Consider the following 15,768-nt stretch of genomic DNA (forward strand, 5'->3'; position numbering starts at 1 on the left):
TATCGATTTCGAAGACGGATTGATATTCTGATTCTTGCGCTCGGTCGAGTATCGGTTGGACTTGTCTGTCTTTAGGATGGCGACGGGAATTCGGATGGTGCTGACTGGAGAACTGGGGTTGGTTAAGGAAGTCGAATACGCGGCCGTTGAGTGTCTGAGTGTCTGAGAATAGAAGGGGCAGCAGGTGTAAGCAAAGACACCTTTTAAGGATGTTAGGCAACTTTAAATGACAACACCATGATGACCTGTAGGCATGAACTTGGTTGGGGGATGAAGGATGATGTTTAAAGAAAGGCAAACACCTTTATATCAAGGCTGAGCCACGACGTAGCTGTCTTGTCTGTGATAGGCAGGAAGATGATGCGGGTGCGGGAAGACAGGTACGTACCCGGTGAAAGAGCACCTGCAGCACGGGGGAAGAGTCTAACCCCGTTGGGACTAAACCGCCCAAAGGCCGTGAAGCTTTCTCCGCCGGCGCTGGGTGGCTCGTGCGCCTGGGCGACAGCCTCAGCGAGGATGAGCCGCTGCTGGCCCATTTCGTCACTGCGAGACTTGGATTGCCTGCGAGCTTCTTTGTCCTCCTGCATACACCACCAGCCGCCCTCACGTCTGGCCGTTTATTCTCTTTATCTCTGGCAAGGTTTCGGTCGGCCTTGTGACTCCTCTTTATACCACTTCTCCGCCTCCGACACACTCAGCTTTTCCTCCTTTCACTCTCTAGCCAGCAGCCGTTCGCTACAATCCTCACACACCAGCCAACATGACCGAACCTTACATCAAGTCTGAGGGCTACATCAAGCCCGACCCGGAGAATTCTGGATCGCCCGCCCAGGTGGACGAGGATGATCTCTACGAAGATGCCGGCGATCTCGAATTCTTCGACAAGAACGCGGCGAATCGCGCCTTTGAGACGCTGTACCTTGCGCGCGTGCCTCGCTACATGTGGGATGCCTGGATTAAGCTGACGGAGCGATTGGGCGATGACGACGAGATCCGGATTGGAACTTTGCGCACCTGGACCGAGCAGAAGCCCGACGGTAGCGCAAATGTATGCATTTCGCTCCTGACGGCCAAGTTGCTATGCTGACAGATTGATAGACCAAGCTGAGAATGCTTCTTTCCGATCAATGCCCCGAGCACCAGATGCTGCCGCGCGAATACGATCTCGAAGTCCTCGAACCCAACGTCAGCAATCATTTCATCTTCAGTGAAGAAGATTTGCCTGGCTACAAGGCGCAAAACAAGGCGCGACACGAGGCAGTCAACGCGGGCATTCCGAACTCGCTCCTGAGGAAACCCAACAACAACGGAGGCTCGGATCGCCCCAGCTATGATCGGAGGAGCAGATACCAACCATACTACCGCAAGGCTGTCCCTAGTGAGTTATGCCGAACCAAATCTTCAAACCATAGAACTGACTCGTGGCAGAACGCACAAAGATTTTCGGCAAGATTCACTATGATGTTCGCGTCGAGCCTCGTGACGTGAGGGAAGAGGAGCGACTTCTCGCTCAGCGCCTGCAGGATGCAGAGCAGTCCAAGTCGAAGCTCAAGATTATTAGCAGAAACAAGGCTTCGTCCATTATCAACCCTGGAGCTACCGGGTCAGCCAGCTGGGGAGGAAACTTTATCGTAAGTCTGCTATTCTCTGCCTCTGAGTGTCGGCATTGCTAACCGGCAATCCAGAAAAATACTGCACCCATCAACAAGCCCAAGAAGGGAGAGGTCTTCAAGGCTGCCCGTATCCCCGAGAACCAGCTTCTGGATCTCATTTTCGAATGTTTCCGCCAGTATCAGTATTGGTCAATGAAGGCGTTGCGTCAGAAGCTGCAACAGCCCGACCAGTACTTGCGTCAGGTGCTTGAGAAGGTGGCCGTACTCAACAAGAGTGGGCGATTCGCAAATCACTACTGCCTGAGCGATGCCTACCGCGACAAGGGAGGCGCAGAGTCTAAGGAGGCGGCTGCCGAGCCCATTGACGACGACGATGATGAAGAGATGGAGGATGTCCTGCCTGTGTCCTAGTACCGAGGCAAGTCTACATCTTTTTCGAAGCTGGGCAAGTTGAAGTGCTGTGTTATATTGGAAGGGACCAGTTTTGGGTGGTGTCGGAAAGAAATCAGGACCAGGGGTTTTAGAGCGTGATACCCTTTTTCTCTCACAGATTATTACTTGCTGGATGTAATGAGTCTACCTAGCGAATGTTTTGTTGCTACTACCAGAGCCAGCGCTTCCAGTTGATGCAATAGTGGGTGACTAAGTTGGGCTGCTTGGCGAAGGAGGCCATTCATTTCTCGTCATGATCCAGATCCACTCCTCCCTCTCTGAGGAGTTGAAGCGCACAACTACGTAATGGGCTTCCCCGCAGTTACAGCTTCCAAGTTGGTTAGAGGGTTTAAGAGAAAATGAAAAATGGATTGATCAGGTGGTTCACGTTGTTTACGTGGGTGAATCGAGGCGAGAGTTGCTTTATAAGGTCTTGTCAAGCCATAACCTGGCCTCAAACCGACGGTTGCAACCTGCACCTTCTCCATCACCATCAACATCACTATCCAAACTTCAACCACCAGCACCGCGCACACAACAACTTTGATTCGGCACCTGGCTCGTTATCAAGACCCTTTGCAAAGATGCATCTGATATTCGACTTTGACGGCACCATTACTCAGCAAGATACAATCGGCGAGCTTGCGCGGTCAGCCATTGAGCTGCAGAGACGGATCAGCGGGGATGACCTCCAAGCCTCGTGGGACCAAGTGGTTCAATCTTATGTCGACGACTATCGGAGCTATAAGAAGAGTCACCCCGCTCAGGAAGACGCTCGTACTTGTGTCGACGATGAGATTCACTTCCTTTCGGGCTTGAAGGACGTCGAGGAGACTTCCTTGGCGCGTGTCGCAGAGTCTCGAATCTTTGCTGGGCTAGACGCCGAGATATTGTCGCAAGCCGGTGCCGACGCTGTCAAAGAAGGAAGAATCAAGATCAGACAAGGCTTTCCTGAGATTATAAGCCTGGCAAACGAGCGAGGATGGAGCGTGAGCGTCGTGTCGGTGAATTGGTCACGCGCTTTTATCCGCGGAGCTCTTCGGCCACACATCCTTGACGTCGTCGCCAACGAACCTGCAGCCGATGGTTCCATCACGGGCCCAGAGTTTCTAAAGGGCCGAATGACGAACGCCTGCGAGAAGCGCGAGGCCCTGGAGCATTTGGTCAAGGAGAAGGATGGTAGGGTGGTTTACTTTGGAGACTCGACGACGGATATGAAGTGCCTACTGAGAGGAGGAGTTGTGATTTCAGATGAGGACGATTCTTCTCTGTTAAAGACGCTGCGGAGGGTGGGAGTTTCTGTTCCGCACGTTGGCGAACAGGCTGCCGACGTCACGGTATCTTGGGCAAGGGACTTTCAGGAGGTACTGAAGAGTGGCTTGTTAGACGGATAGGGCGGATTCGTTGGACGGATTTGTTCTTTGAAGCTTTGAAATAATGTTTGCTCAATAAAGACAATGGCTAAACAACCAGCAGTTCCTTTGTGATGCCTAATACTGGTGGTGTAAATCTATCGTTAGGTGAATATCATTAGGAGAGTACGGCAAGACATATTTGATGGCAATGATTTACAGCTGTGACACTTCAAATACTAGAAAATTGGTATTTGTTGGTTTCCCCTGAGTGAAGCTGGAGAAACCTTCAGAAGGCTGAAACGTTTACTGATGTCCCGAGCCGATGCATTGTTCTGCTTCACACCCAGATATGCCTTGTTCACGCACGCTGGCGGATTGAAAGGAGAACAAGGAGTCTGTGGAAGTAACAAAGAAGTTATAAAATGTTGGACATCATTCAAGTAGAGACAAGTTGCTGAATCACGAATGGTCCATGATGCCAAGTTGCCAACTCACACAAGAGAAGCCCCCAAGACAATATCCTCGCCATCTTACCAGACATTTGAGCCGCCGCCAAAAAATGTGCCAGTACTCACAATCCGTCTTCAGCTGCTACCACAAGCGCTGGGGTCTCCGAATGAAGCTCTGCAAAGAGGCCGAAGATTTCATCGCCGGAAAGACTAAATGCGACTGTGGTATCCAAATGCCTTACCCGCCGACATCGCGGAAGTTGCAGTGCAGTTGCAGAGAGTGTGGCCCGATTGATGCGAAGATTGCCAAGGCGAGGAAGATGATTGGGAGTATCCGAGAGATGATGGAGGAGGTCGAGAGGAAAAGGGAAGAGGAGAAGAAGGAGAGTGTTAATCACGGCGAAGATGATGAGAGTCACGAGGGGGAAGAGAAGGAGGTTGCAAGTCAAGGCCAAAACGAAGAGAACAGTCAAGAGACAACAGAGATAATGGAACCAAGAAACGAAGAGGACCAACAACATGGTATAAGCCAACCTCCGACCTAGTTCAATCTCAAGTCCTTGACCAATACAAAACATGTTTAATTTCCTCCAGTCAAATGCATGAGTAACTGTGACAGACCCCGGATAAATAACAGCCTGTTACAGGGCTCAACACCAACAATGCCAAGACCGTAGCCCAACGACACTCTGTCGACAGCCTCGTATTTATCAGAAGGAGTCGGGCACCAAGGCTCAATCATAGATAACGTCGCAGAATCGATCACGGGTCGAGGGATTAATTAATAGCCCGAGTTCTAGACCTTGAGCTTCGCCTCAGCGTTTGTGCCCGAGATAACCCCAGAACGGAAGGAACCAGGAACAGGCAGCCCCCACGTGAACACCTGACCCGACGTCTGTCATCTCTTCTCTCCACATTCTAGAAAGCGAAGCATCTCCATCAAACCCCCGGATCTAAGCCACCGCCCCAGCCCCCTCCGTCTCCTTCACGTCCGAGAATCTCCGGGGCTCCGGGCCGTTCTCATTCGCCGTTGACGGTCCGGGGTACCGGGGTTCTCAGCCGCATCCTCGACGCGATGCTACCCTCACATGAGCAACTCCCAACCTGCTATCTATGCGCCGCTCCTACGGAAGATTTGGGCCCGAGCGGTTCCCCCATGACGCCGTCGTCATTGTGCATTTCGCCCAACTGTGGTGGCTTACTCGACGTGACCCCCGGTCAGCTTGATCGACAAGCCTCTTGGCAAACAAACCCGACCAAGCTTATAACACGCCGCGACCCGCTGGACGATCCTGCTGAAGAGACACGCACATACTTCATCCTCCTCCCTTCTTCCCCTTCTACTCTTTCTAGTTTACCACATTCGTGTGATCCCATGTTTCCAGAGTTCTCCGCCCGGTACAAGAGGGTGGCCGTTCTTCTCAAGTCTCGCAAGACTACACTGTCGGTTTCCGGCGGTGGAGCTCAACCGCCTTAATGGGGCTGGTTCATCACGGTTTGGACCTTTTCAACTATGATCAGAGCGTCTGCTCCAGTCAGGTTCTGATCACTGCCAACGGCACACCCTCTAACATCGAGTACGACGAGTACGTTGTCTATAAGCGGCCTGAAGAGTCGGGGCCGGCCACCCTTAGAGAGCACGTAGTAGAGGAAGATGAGCATATTGCCCATCACTTTACGCGTGATGACGCTCCTGGAACTGCCCTATTTGACAAGGCATTTCGTCACGGGTTCCTCCTTGATCGCAATGTGTGTATCTGACGCGCAATGAAGCAATACACGACTGACCCAATCTCAGGGAACCTTTCGCAAACTAGACCAGGATGAATCTCCATTAGCCGGAATGGAAGGCCGTATTCGTAGAGTGCATGTCTTTTCAAAGCCCAGCCTTGGAGAGTCGTGTTCACTGACGCCCTGCAGCATCTGCTTTAAGCGCAAGACCATCTATGACGGTGGCCGCGACATTCTCAGCATGACCGTCGATGATCTGGCAGCCATGGACCTGCATCCTGCTACTCTGCAGTACTCGACCCGTACGACCACAGAGTCGAGGTTCTGGTCCAAGGACGGATCACGCCTGAGTGAGCCTTGCATCAAGTGTATGCAGAGTATCGGCAACTAAACAAGCATAGGCATTATCCTCGCATTCTCCGAGATGCCCAAGACGCCCTGCGACTTTCTCTCCATGACTTACAACGTCAAGGAGCGCACAGCGACAATCCTGGTCCGTCAGTCCTGGGAGCCAAGACGGCACAACCTCGACGACCTCGATGAGTACGACCACCGCCTCGAGTCATGCAGGACTCACTGGGCGCACCCCCTGATCACGCCAGTGGTGCTGCTTCAAGTGCAATTCATGCGATGTGAGGAGGCGGTCATTGAGAACAACTCCAATGTCGCCAACCTTGAGTATGACGTCAGCAACATCGCCGGCTTTGAACAGCAGGACTTGCCAGGGGGTCGGCGCCTCAGCCGGACCTTTAGCAATGGCAAGGACGGAGCCAGAATCGCCTGGGGGCCGATGACCATGACGAAACTCATGAAGAGGGCGCACGAAGTTCTCAAGGACACCATCAAGCTGCTGGACACAATCCGTTGGATGGAGCGTGCCGTCAAGGTCTTGATTCTCGCTGGTGACGAGCTTACTGAGCGCATGGGAAGCTCTGTTCAACCGTTTGGCCAGGATCTCAGCATGTTGAGCCCTATCCTCATTGACCCTGAACGAGGACCTGCTCCTGTCAGCCCGGTTCTGCCGCCCAAGAACCTCCCTAAGCTTCGACTGCCCGATGAAGATAGCGATGGTGACTCGCTGGGACCGCATTGGCACGAGATTAGACAGTATCTTGATGGATTGCTGCGTCTCTGCATGGGTCTTGAGACGGATAGGCGAATGTCAGAGGCCAGATGCCGTGCCCAGATTGACATGGTGAGTTGAAGTTGCTACCCCCTGAGATATGCCTGCTTATACGACATAGATCTACAGTAAGATGGCCCAGGAGGACAACATCCTCAACGCTCGCATGGCAGTGGCATCAACCCGCGACAGCTCTTCCATGAAGGCTCTGGCTGTGATCACGGCCATCTTCCTTCCCGGCGAGTTTCTCGGCACGCTCTTTGGCATGTCCATGTTTGACTGGCTCGGACCCGACGAGGAGGATAATGGGGACGAAAAAGCGCCTATGGCACAGTCAGTGAAGGTCAACCGGTTCGGGGAGAACTTCTGGTACTACTGGGCCACGGCGATCCCCCTGACGTTGGTGATCCTCTTCGTCTGGCGTGCTTGGTGGGTGACTCAGGACCGCTACTTTCGTCGCCACCTCTCGCAGGAGCTTAGCGAGGAACGGTACTGGACGGCCGACGGAAAGCCTCGCCAGCTGGAACGAAGCTTCCTCTGGGACTTTTTCTACCTGTCGGCGAGGCGCGACGAGCGGCCCCGACATTCGGAGGAGTTGGCCGACCTCGAGACTATCGACTCTGGGAAGAATGGCTACGAAGGTCAAGCCAGCGCGAGGCAGCGACAGATTCTGGCGACGAGGAAATGGAGTCTTAGCCAGAGGGCTGCGGCCATATCTGTGTGAGGAGTGACGGATTTGACTGACTGGGGTTTATAGTCAAGAACGCAGATTGACAAGCTTGATTAATACACAGGTTCACTTGAGACGTGCACTACCTACCAAGAGACTCATTGAAGGCTCCCAAGGACTACAAAACCAGAGGACACATTTGGACGAGACAAGAGGGCATCCCTCGCAGACGTTGATTCTTACTAATTTGAAGTTGTACAGGGCACTGTCTCGAGGGACTATGACGACGGTGTAACCATCAGAACGGCTCCAGACAATGCCTTGATGTGACAATGCATCCATCAAAAGGGCGGCCATGCGTGTCTCATATCTGAGACACGCGGAGAATACTCTCGACGAAACCAGGTAGCTGAGTCGGGTACGCCCTTGATTGGAATGCAATATGACAAGGGAGGAATTCCTTGAAGGGGTTCGAGGCGGTGGCTATCGCCGATGGCTTCAATAGCGTCCAGACGCCTCACCGAGGGATTCACCTAGAGGCCTCTCTATGGAGGGAACCAGGAACCTGTCTATTTCAAATAATAGAAGCCCCGAAATTGTTCGCTCCTGGTTCTAGAGCTGGGCCTGGCTTCCTGTCCGTTGGATCAGCAGGTCAACGGCAACGGCGATACCATGACGAACCCCGGACTCCACGGTTGAGGTCTCGACTTTCTGGTTAGTAAACGACGTCGTTTTTCTTCGGTGAAGCCGTCGTCGCGATTCCAAGTCTCGTTGTGCCTCGTTCCTGACGAAATCCCCTGCGCCACTGAACGATATTCTTTGCCCTCGTGGTGAAGGATGGGTTTTGAGAGGCGAGGAGGCGAAAAGTGAGACATTGGTTCAAGTGGCTAGGGGACTTTAAGTGTTTTGTGAGACATGTGAATCCGGCGTCATCTGATGGTGGTTGACGAAAGCGTTTATATCGGACGACTTTGGGATGTCGATTCTCACGACTCTAAACGCATTTTTGATACAGGGATTCCTCAAAGAACCAGATTCAAAGCTGGAGAACCAAAGTCGATCAGATGGCAAAAGGCTTACGCAGGAACAGATCTGTCCCTGGATGGCTTGCCCCTGGTGGAAAGCCACTTCATCCAAGATGGACATCAACACCACGATAAGACGCACGGGACATTCCCTTGAACAGGGACTTGCAAGACTCTTAGAACTCTATCGTCAATGTCCACCACTAGCCGGGCCAGCCCTCCCGCAGATGCCTCAACTAGCGCCGGACCTGACTTCAAGGGACATTCCTCAAGGGAGCTTCAGACATGCCAACCCACGTTATTCCTATTCCCCACCGTGTCTCTAGATCCCTTCCGGCTCTGATGGCTCTGCCCTCCCAGTCGAGAACGGGCATCGCCTGAGGCGGGGGCTGGCGTCGTTGCTTTCCGCAGTTTGACCGTCTAGGCTCCTTTCGAGGGCCAAGCTGCACACGCGTCTGCCAACGTATCGCATAGTCCGGTCATGTATTGGACTCTCCATGCCAAAGCCTCTTGGCGTCCGCTACTCAAGCCCTTCTTAAGGCGGCTTCAGGTCTCCCCATGTCTCACTTCCTTCTCGACAAGGTGGTTTCACTCTTTTAAAGCTGTTTCCTATTCTATCACGGCACTCCTCACCTTGTTTCATTCTTTAAAGTGGTTCAGCCATATCCTTCCGGCTCCGTCGAGTTCACCAACCTCTCTATTCCTCAGAAGCTGGCTTCAGCATCTTGGCTCTCAGTCCTAAGCTGACGTCTGGAATCCTCTGACTGTACTGGGGCATTGATCGACAAATCTTGATAAAGAAGCCCTGCCGCTCACTTGAATCTACTCGGCCTTATTCAACATCACTCATTCTCTACCAACTCATCCACCCCTTCTCACACACCTTCAGCTTCACGCTCAGACATGCTCAAGCGTCTCATCCTACTCGCACCTCTCCTGGTGCAAGCAGTCCTCGCTGCTCCCGGACTAGAGACAAGACACAAACATCTCCATAATGAGGTACACCATGGCCATGGCAACCGGAATACTCCAACCACAACTGCCGACTCTGCCGACCAAACAATCGATGCCCGCTGGGTCAAGGCCAAGCTGGGATGGGTCAAGGCTCCCAACAAGTCTCAGAGACCAAACAACAACAAAGACAACTCGGACGGCACCGTCCCTGAGTTCATCGCGCCGAAGCAGCCGTGGGTCAAGGTGCCCAACAAGTCCAACAAGCCTAGCAAACCTCAGGTTGGCGACTCTGTTGGCTCCAAGGACTCGGCTGTCCCCGAGTTCATCCCTCCCAAGTTCTTCCAGGTCGCAAAGAAGAAGCCTCAGGACTCTGACCAAGACTCGGGAGACCAGCCTGCTGCTACCGCAGATTCTGACGAGGTCAAGGTCGAGGAAAAGGTTCCTGAATTCATCCAGCCCAAAGGTCCTTACCGGGGACCTCAGAAGCCTAGCCCCCCTTCGTCGGACACCCCTGAGGAGTCTACGGTGCCAGAGTTCATCCCTCCTAGGTCACCATTCGGCTACAAGAAGCCGCGTGCTGTTAAGGAAGATGAGACTGATATTATCGACGATGACTTTGACTACTCTGATGAAGACTTTCCTGGCGTGGACACAGCCGAGAACCCTGCCCCTGAAGACGACTTGTCTGAGGAGGAGCAGGCCAACGACAACACTACTATCTTGGAGACCAGAGGCGTCAGAAGGAGAAACATTCTTTACTTTACCAACTGGTGAGTGGTCCCGCACGGTGTCGCGGCTTGGATCACAAGGAGCTATGCTGATGAGATAAGGGGAATCTACAGAGCCAACTTTCAACCTCAAAACATCCCAGCTTCGGAAATCACCCACGTTCTCTACTCTTTCCTCGATATCGCCCAAGATGGAACTGTGTAAGTGCTTGACTTATCGATGAGTTCACCGTTGCTAATGTTGTCCAGCAAATCTATTGACACTTGGGCCGATACCGACAAGCACTATCCGGGAGACTCGTGGAACGAGGCGGGCAACAACGTATACGGCTGTGTAAAGCAACTATACATTCTCAAGAAAAAGTACCGCAACATGAAGGTCCTCATGAGCCTCGGCGGGTGGACACTGAGCCCTCACTTTGTCCAGCCCGCAAGCACGCTGGCCGGGCGAAGGAAGATCGCCGCGAGCGCCGTCAAGCTGCTCGGCGACTGGGGTTTTGATGGCATCGACGTGGACTGGGAGTATCCGCAGAATGCTCAGCAGGCTCAGAACTATGTCGACCTGCTCAAGGAGATTCGTCTCGCCCTGGACAAGTTCTCTAGAGATAACAAGCTCAACTATCGTTTCCTGCTCACTGTCGCCACGGCGGCCGGTCCTGCCAACTACAACATTATGAAGCTCAAGGCCATGGACCAGTACCTTGATGGCTGGCATCTCATGGCCTATGATTATGCTGGTGGCTGGGATACCACTACAGGCCACCAAGCCAACGTCTATCTATCCTCCAGCAACCCCCTGTCAACCAAGTTCAGCACCGACAGGGCCATCAACGACTACATCCGGGCCGGAGTAGCCCCCCAGAAGATCCTCATGGGTATCCCCCTCTACGGCCGCTCATTCGCCAACACAGCCGGCCTTGGCCAGACCTACAATGGTCTCGGCGGCGGCAGCAACGAGAACGGCATATACCTCTTCAAGGACCTTCCCCGTCCCGGCGCAAAGGCAGCCATCGACAAGAACCTCATGACCATCATCACCTACGACAAGCAGAAGCGCGAGCTCGTGACCACCGACAGCGCCGACTCTGCCAGGCTCAAGGCGGCGTACATCACCCAGAGGGGTCTCGGCGGTGCGTTTTACTGGGAGGCCAGCGGCGACAAGCTAGGGGCCAAGAGCGTCGTCTCAGCGGTCAAGAAGAGTATGGGGCCTCTGGAGGTGTCTCAGAATCTGCTAAGGTACCCAACGAGCGTATATGACAATATTCGTCGTGGGATGCCGTAAATGTTGGTTCTCCCTTTTTTTTTTTCTTCCTATTTTGCATGTTGGGAGTTTTGGGGGTCTTTTGCTTTTGTTTCTTCTTTCCCTTGTGGAGATATCCTTGTAGTATACTTTATAGAGCATTGAAAAGCCTTAGATTATCTTGATCAATTCACTTTGTAAATTTTAGATGAAATCGTCAAACACTTGTGTCATGTCAGTCTATCAAATATTACTCATGGATATTGCCCATAACAGCACACGTTGTCACCACTTATGACAGATACTGTAGTCTTGGGATGGACTGATATAGGCCGTCAGGTTTCTTTTCCGCAATTCTTTTGTGCCGAATCTTCTTGATGTGAAGCTACATCTACCGGCTTACACGAGGATAGCTGCCCCCATGACAAGAACTGATAGACACAACAAGGCCCCTGGGCTTGCATGATGAGCAGTATTGGGTGCCTCGCCGGCAGAAGTAGACTCTGCGACTGCAGTTGCTCCTGCACGAGTGACGCTTGTAAAGGTCGTGGGGTCGGCAGAGTCAGAGTCGGAGCTCGAAGATCCACCCTCTTCTTCTTCGTCTTCCTCGTCCTCCTCTTCATCTTCATCCTCGTCCTCATCTTCATCATCACTGTCTTCATCGTCCGAGTCCTCGTCATCCTCGTCTTCGTCATCCTCATCTTCATCATCTTTGTCCTTATCAGTGTTCTTGCTACCCTCATTCACATTGCCCCCTGATCCTGATCCTGATCCACCAGATCCCGAGCTTGGCAAGGCGGTTGTAGAAGCACCGGCCTCTGTTCTAGTAGAGTTGCGAATGCCGGTGAAAGTTCCATTGCCTGGTGTCAGGACAGCTGTCGGAGTGGCAACTGGTCGTGGTGTGCTGACTATCCTGCCATCGGCCGTGGGAGTAAACGAGCTAGGTGAGCTAGGTGAACGAATCGAATCCTAGAAAGTTAGAAATAATTTCTCCAAAGAAACACCCAGTACTTACGATCTCTGAGATGCTTGAAGACTCCGCGGCGTCAGATGATGCCAGGCCAGGAAGAACAGGTGGAACGCTTGTATCTACCAACAGCTTCTCCTCCGAAGTTGCGGTAGGCACTTCAGCCGTCTCCGACTCAGATACAGCTCCGTCTGTTGTTTCCGGATCAAAGGAATCGGTGAAGCTGAGTGCTGGGGGAGGCTGAGAAACGACTGTCTCGATGAGGATGCCTCCAGATAGAACGACGGTTTCGCTAGGCTCATCTAGCGTTGAACTCGACTTGAAGATGTTAGTCATTGCACATTATAATAACGTTCAATAGAGTTGCACTTACTGGCTCAATGATCAGCTGTGCCGTCGCGACTCGTAGAGCCACAAGCGCAATGCAACATCGTGAAAGCATATTGAAGTGTAGAAGTACAGGGGACAATTAAGGGTCTAGAGATTAACGAGTAGATGTTCTGAGATGCAAACGATCGGTAAGAGGAAAAGAAGGAGAGACAAAAGGAAACTGCCCAGCAGAGAAGAAATTGAATGAAGTCGCCCAGCGCTTGAGGAGACCAAAAACTGAGACTGGACGTCGAGAGGGTAGATATACCCGACTTCAACAAACAACGCCTCGGTTCAAATCAACCGAGCCGTCGTAAAACATCATCCTCAAACTTTGCCAAGCCATCTAGGCCAGGCCAAGAGCTCTTACGAGACCGACGTTATGTTTCAGCCTCAGAGAAAAGAAGCTCTGATACAACTCCCCAACCCCCTGAGCGACGATCAAACACCCACAACCCGCCTCACCTTAACTTGGAACTCTAGACAAGTCGTTGCAGATCAAACATAGCCCAAAAAAAAGACCTCCTTTGTTTAGCATTTTCCCTGCCCTTTGATCTACTGATACTCCGTAGTTGCTACGGTATTAAAACAACAACAAAAACTTGACTCTTACATGGCAAAAAAACAAAGAACCAACGTCACCCTGTCAGGAGGAGGAAACAGTAAGCTCCCCTGACACAACGCACGCCATTCTCCGACGTTTGAGCCCCAGCCCCAAGCCTAAGCCGCGCCTCCATCTACGATCCGCAGTTTACTGTAGCTAGCCCCGGCCGTCCATACAACCGCCCCCTTCTCCAGACTTGTCACATGCCCATGCCCATGCCCAAGCCCTACATGTCAGGGCCCTGTCCCGGAGTCCCGGAGGCTTCGACGCCGTGGAAGGCATCGCCAAACGCCGAGTCCTCCATGTCCATGCTGAGATCCAGACCCTCGCCAAGCTCGCCTGCCGAGCCGTCCAACGTCGGCCCATCAAAGCCAGCGAGCGCATCCCCTGCCGTATCCAGGTCGCCGAGTGAGCTAAAGTCGTTCTGATCAAATGATAGAGAACCACCTGGTGTTGCAGCCGCTGGCGTCGCCCCTGCAGAGGCCGTCTTGGGGGCTGCTGGCTTGCCTTCGAGGCCTTGTGCATTGGGAGTGTTAGCATTCGCAGATGCTGTACCCGACCCGGCAGCAGCGTTAGCAGGCGCATTTGGGTCAGGAGTGGCGCCGTCCTTGGGCACGACAACCCATTCTCCACTGCCAGTTCCCTGATCAGGTGCTGTGGTACCTTGGTCCTTGGCTGCCTCGGTTCCACCCATCGTCACATCATCACCGCCTGGTGCTGATGTTGCCCCAGCCTGGCCTGGAGCAGGCGATGGGACATTGGGGTTCGAAGGAGTCCCGGCTCCCGACGCTGTCAGGTTCGGCTGAGGGGTTCCAAACGTGTTCATGGGCGTTGATGTGGCTGAGATGCCCGTATGCATCTGGTCAAGCAGTCCGGCGGCAGTGCCACCCATATCGACATCAGATTCCCCAATCATGACACCGCTGTTCTGTGAGCCAGACTGCGAAGCCTGACGAGATAGCTGAGCCGCAGCCTGCGTAGGCTCCGGTGCCGGTGCCTGATAACCACCGTCTTGAATACGAGACACCACTGGCTTGCTCGCAGCCTTCTTTCCCGTGACATTTTCGACCTCTGACACTATCTCTTCGGCCGTCTTCTTGCTAACAGGACGGGGAGATGGATCATCGTCGTGCGGGTCTACCTTACCCTCAACCCGCCAGATCTCAGTGCCAGTTCCCTCGACGACATTCCGTAGTTCCTTCTCCTTGGAGTCAAAGATGGAGTTCGCCTTGAACTTGGCGAGAGCCTCAGCATGAGCCGCTTGCATCCTCTCTATCTCAGCCTTGGTCGACTCGATGTGCTCGGTGACTCGCTTGCGGAACTCGTCTGCCTTTTCGGGGTCTAGTCGGCCGATATAAGGCTTATCGGGTCCAGTTGCAAAGGCGTCGGCTCCTTGCGTGGGAAAGATGCCCTCTGTCAATGACGCCAGCTCGCCCTTGAAACCAAGACCGAGGTCGGCCGGTGTGATTTGGCTTATCCGGTACGGAGACGAGAGGATTTCCTCCATCCACTCGTGATTCTGCTGGTACCGACTCAAAGCAATCTCTCTTGGCGTAAGATGGTCAAACATGTCGCCCCTTGAGACATCTTCGTCGTCATCAAACGCCGCATCCAGTTGAGGCATCCCCGGGATGGCGGCCTGACCACCCTGGCTCGCCGCGTGCCTCGCGCGCTTAGCAGGAGGACCGGGCGTGGCCTGTGGAGGATATGCCATCTGCTGAGGGACACCTCGGGGCGCCATCTGGGGAGGGACTTGTTGGCGGGTAGGGTCTGGAAGGGTAGGCCAGTTGACTCGGTCGGACAGCATGAACTCCTTCCGACGAATCTGGCCGGCTCGCTGCAGAAAGTGCCGCTGCTGAATGAGGGCGTTGACGCGCTCGTCGTAGGGAATCATGGCGATAGGGATCCTGTCGTTTGGCTCCGACGGCCCGTAATGCACAATGAACAGGCTGACATCGGGCTGAGGAGGGTTGGGATGGCCGGGGACGGGGACTAATCGACATCGACGACGGGCGTGGAGGGCATACTGCTCACCGGGGACGTAGCCAGCCTTTTGGTAGTAAATCTCGAGCATCTAGACGTGTCTTAGCATGCATATCGTGACAATGACTATCCGACCCTACCAATCCGTTGCCCAGGTCATGCTTGTACAGCTGCTCTGGGGGAGCCCAGACGTATCCATCCGTCGCAAACGTGGACCCGAGGCGCTGGAGGGGCTGCCAAGTCAAGAGGATGGTGCCGTCGGTGGGCTTTTCGAGATATGTCCAGAAGAAGGGAGCTCGGTCTCGCGCGACCTGGGGGGCACTCATGAGCCACTTGGCGACCTCGTTGAGGTCGAGCCGGGGCATCGCCGGGTATCGAAACGCCGAGATGAGGTGGACATGCTGAATCTGCGAGATTGTCAGAGGAGAATTGCGACGGCCAACGGTGCGCGCGCATGGTGGTGTTGACATACGAGGTCCTGGGGGACGCCCTGGCTAGGATCCGGTTGAGCCATGCTGAAAGTCG

The 15,768-nt window shown here is 53.6% G+C and overlaps 6 protein-coding genes across 6 annotated transcripts; 4 read left to right on the plus strand and 2 right to left on the minus strand.

Annotated features, from left to right (window-relative positions):
- Positions 1–760: 760 nt before the first annotated feature.
- On the plus strand, positions 761–2,024 carry LRP88_08101 (transcription factor IIF subunit TFG2; the record flags this gene model as incomplete). Its single annotated transcript, XM_083244611.1, has 4 exons — positions 761–1,048; positions 1,099–1,378; positions 1,429–1,631; positions 1,686–2,024. The coding sequence occupies 4 exons, from the start codon at positions 761–763 to the stop codon at positions 2,022–2,024; spliced, it is 1,110 nt and encodes a 369-aa protein (XP_083099105.1).
- A 605-nt stretch (positions 2,025–2,629) lies between these two features.
- Positions 2,630–3,439, plus strand: LRP88_08102 (HAD-like domain-containing protein; the record flags this gene model as incomplete). The annotated part of the gene is made up of 1 exon (XM_083244612.1): positions 2,630–3,439. The coding sequence occupies one exon, from the start codon at positions 2,630–2,632 to the stop codon at positions 3,437–3,439; it is 810 nt and encodes a 269-aa protein (XP_083099106.1).
- Positions 3,440–5,325: 1,886 nt separating this feature from the next.
- LRP88_08103 (uncharacterized protein) lies at positions 5,326–7,427 on the plus strand (the record flags this gene model as incomplete). The annotated part of the gene is made up of 4 exons (XM_083244613.1): positions 5,326–5,598; positions 5,648–5,930; positions 5,982–6,775; positions 6,825–7,427. 4 exons carry the CDS (start codon positions 5,326–5,328, stop codon positions 7,425–7,427), a joined length of 1,953 nt encoding a protein of 650 aa, XP_083099107.1.
- Positions 7,428–9,301: 1,874 nt separating this feature from the next.
- On the plus strand, positions 9,302–11,362 carry LRP88_08104 (glycoside hydrolase superfamily; the record flags this gene model as incomplete). The annotated part of the gene is made up of 3 exons (XM_083244614.1): positions 9,302–10,122; positions 10,183–10,281; positions 10,330–11,362. The coding sequence occupies 3 exons, from the start codon at positions 9,302–9,304 to the stop codon at positions 11,360–11,362; spliced, it is 1,953 nt and encodes a 650-aa protein (XP_083099108.1).
- Positions 11,363–11,719: 357 nt separating this feature from the next.
- LRP88_08105 (uncharacterized protein) lies at positions 11,720–12,729 on the minus strand (the record flags this gene model as incomplete). The annotated part of the gene is made up of 3 exons (XM_083244615.1): positions 11,720–12,269; positions 12,358–12,605; positions 12,661–12,729. 3 exons carry the CDS (start codon positions 12,727–12,729, stop codon positions 11,720–11,722), a joined length of 867 nt encoding a protein of 288 aa, XP_083099109.1.
- A 757-nt stretch (positions 12,730–13,486) lies between these two features.
- Positions 13,487–15,757, minus strand: LRP88_08106 (uncharacterized protein; the record flags this gene model as incomplete). Its single annotated transcript, XM_083244616.1, has 3 exons — positions 13,487–15,334; positions 15,384–15,650; positions 15,716–15,757. The coding sequence occupies 3 exons, from the start codon at positions 15,755–15,757 to the stop codon at positions 13,487–13,489; spliced, it is 2,157 nt and encodes a 718-aa protein (XP_083099110.1).
- Between the last annotated feature and the right edge of the window lie 11 nt (positions 15,758–15,768).

Source organism: Fusarium phalaenopsidis (genome assembly GCF_050370095.1).
Source record: "Fusarium phalaenopsidis strain FUZ10S chromosome Unknown contig_32302, whole genome shotgun sequence".
Lineage (NCBI taxonomy): Eukaryota > Fungi > Ascomycota > Sordariomycetes > Hypocreales > Nectriaceae > Fusarium > Fusarium phalaenopsidis.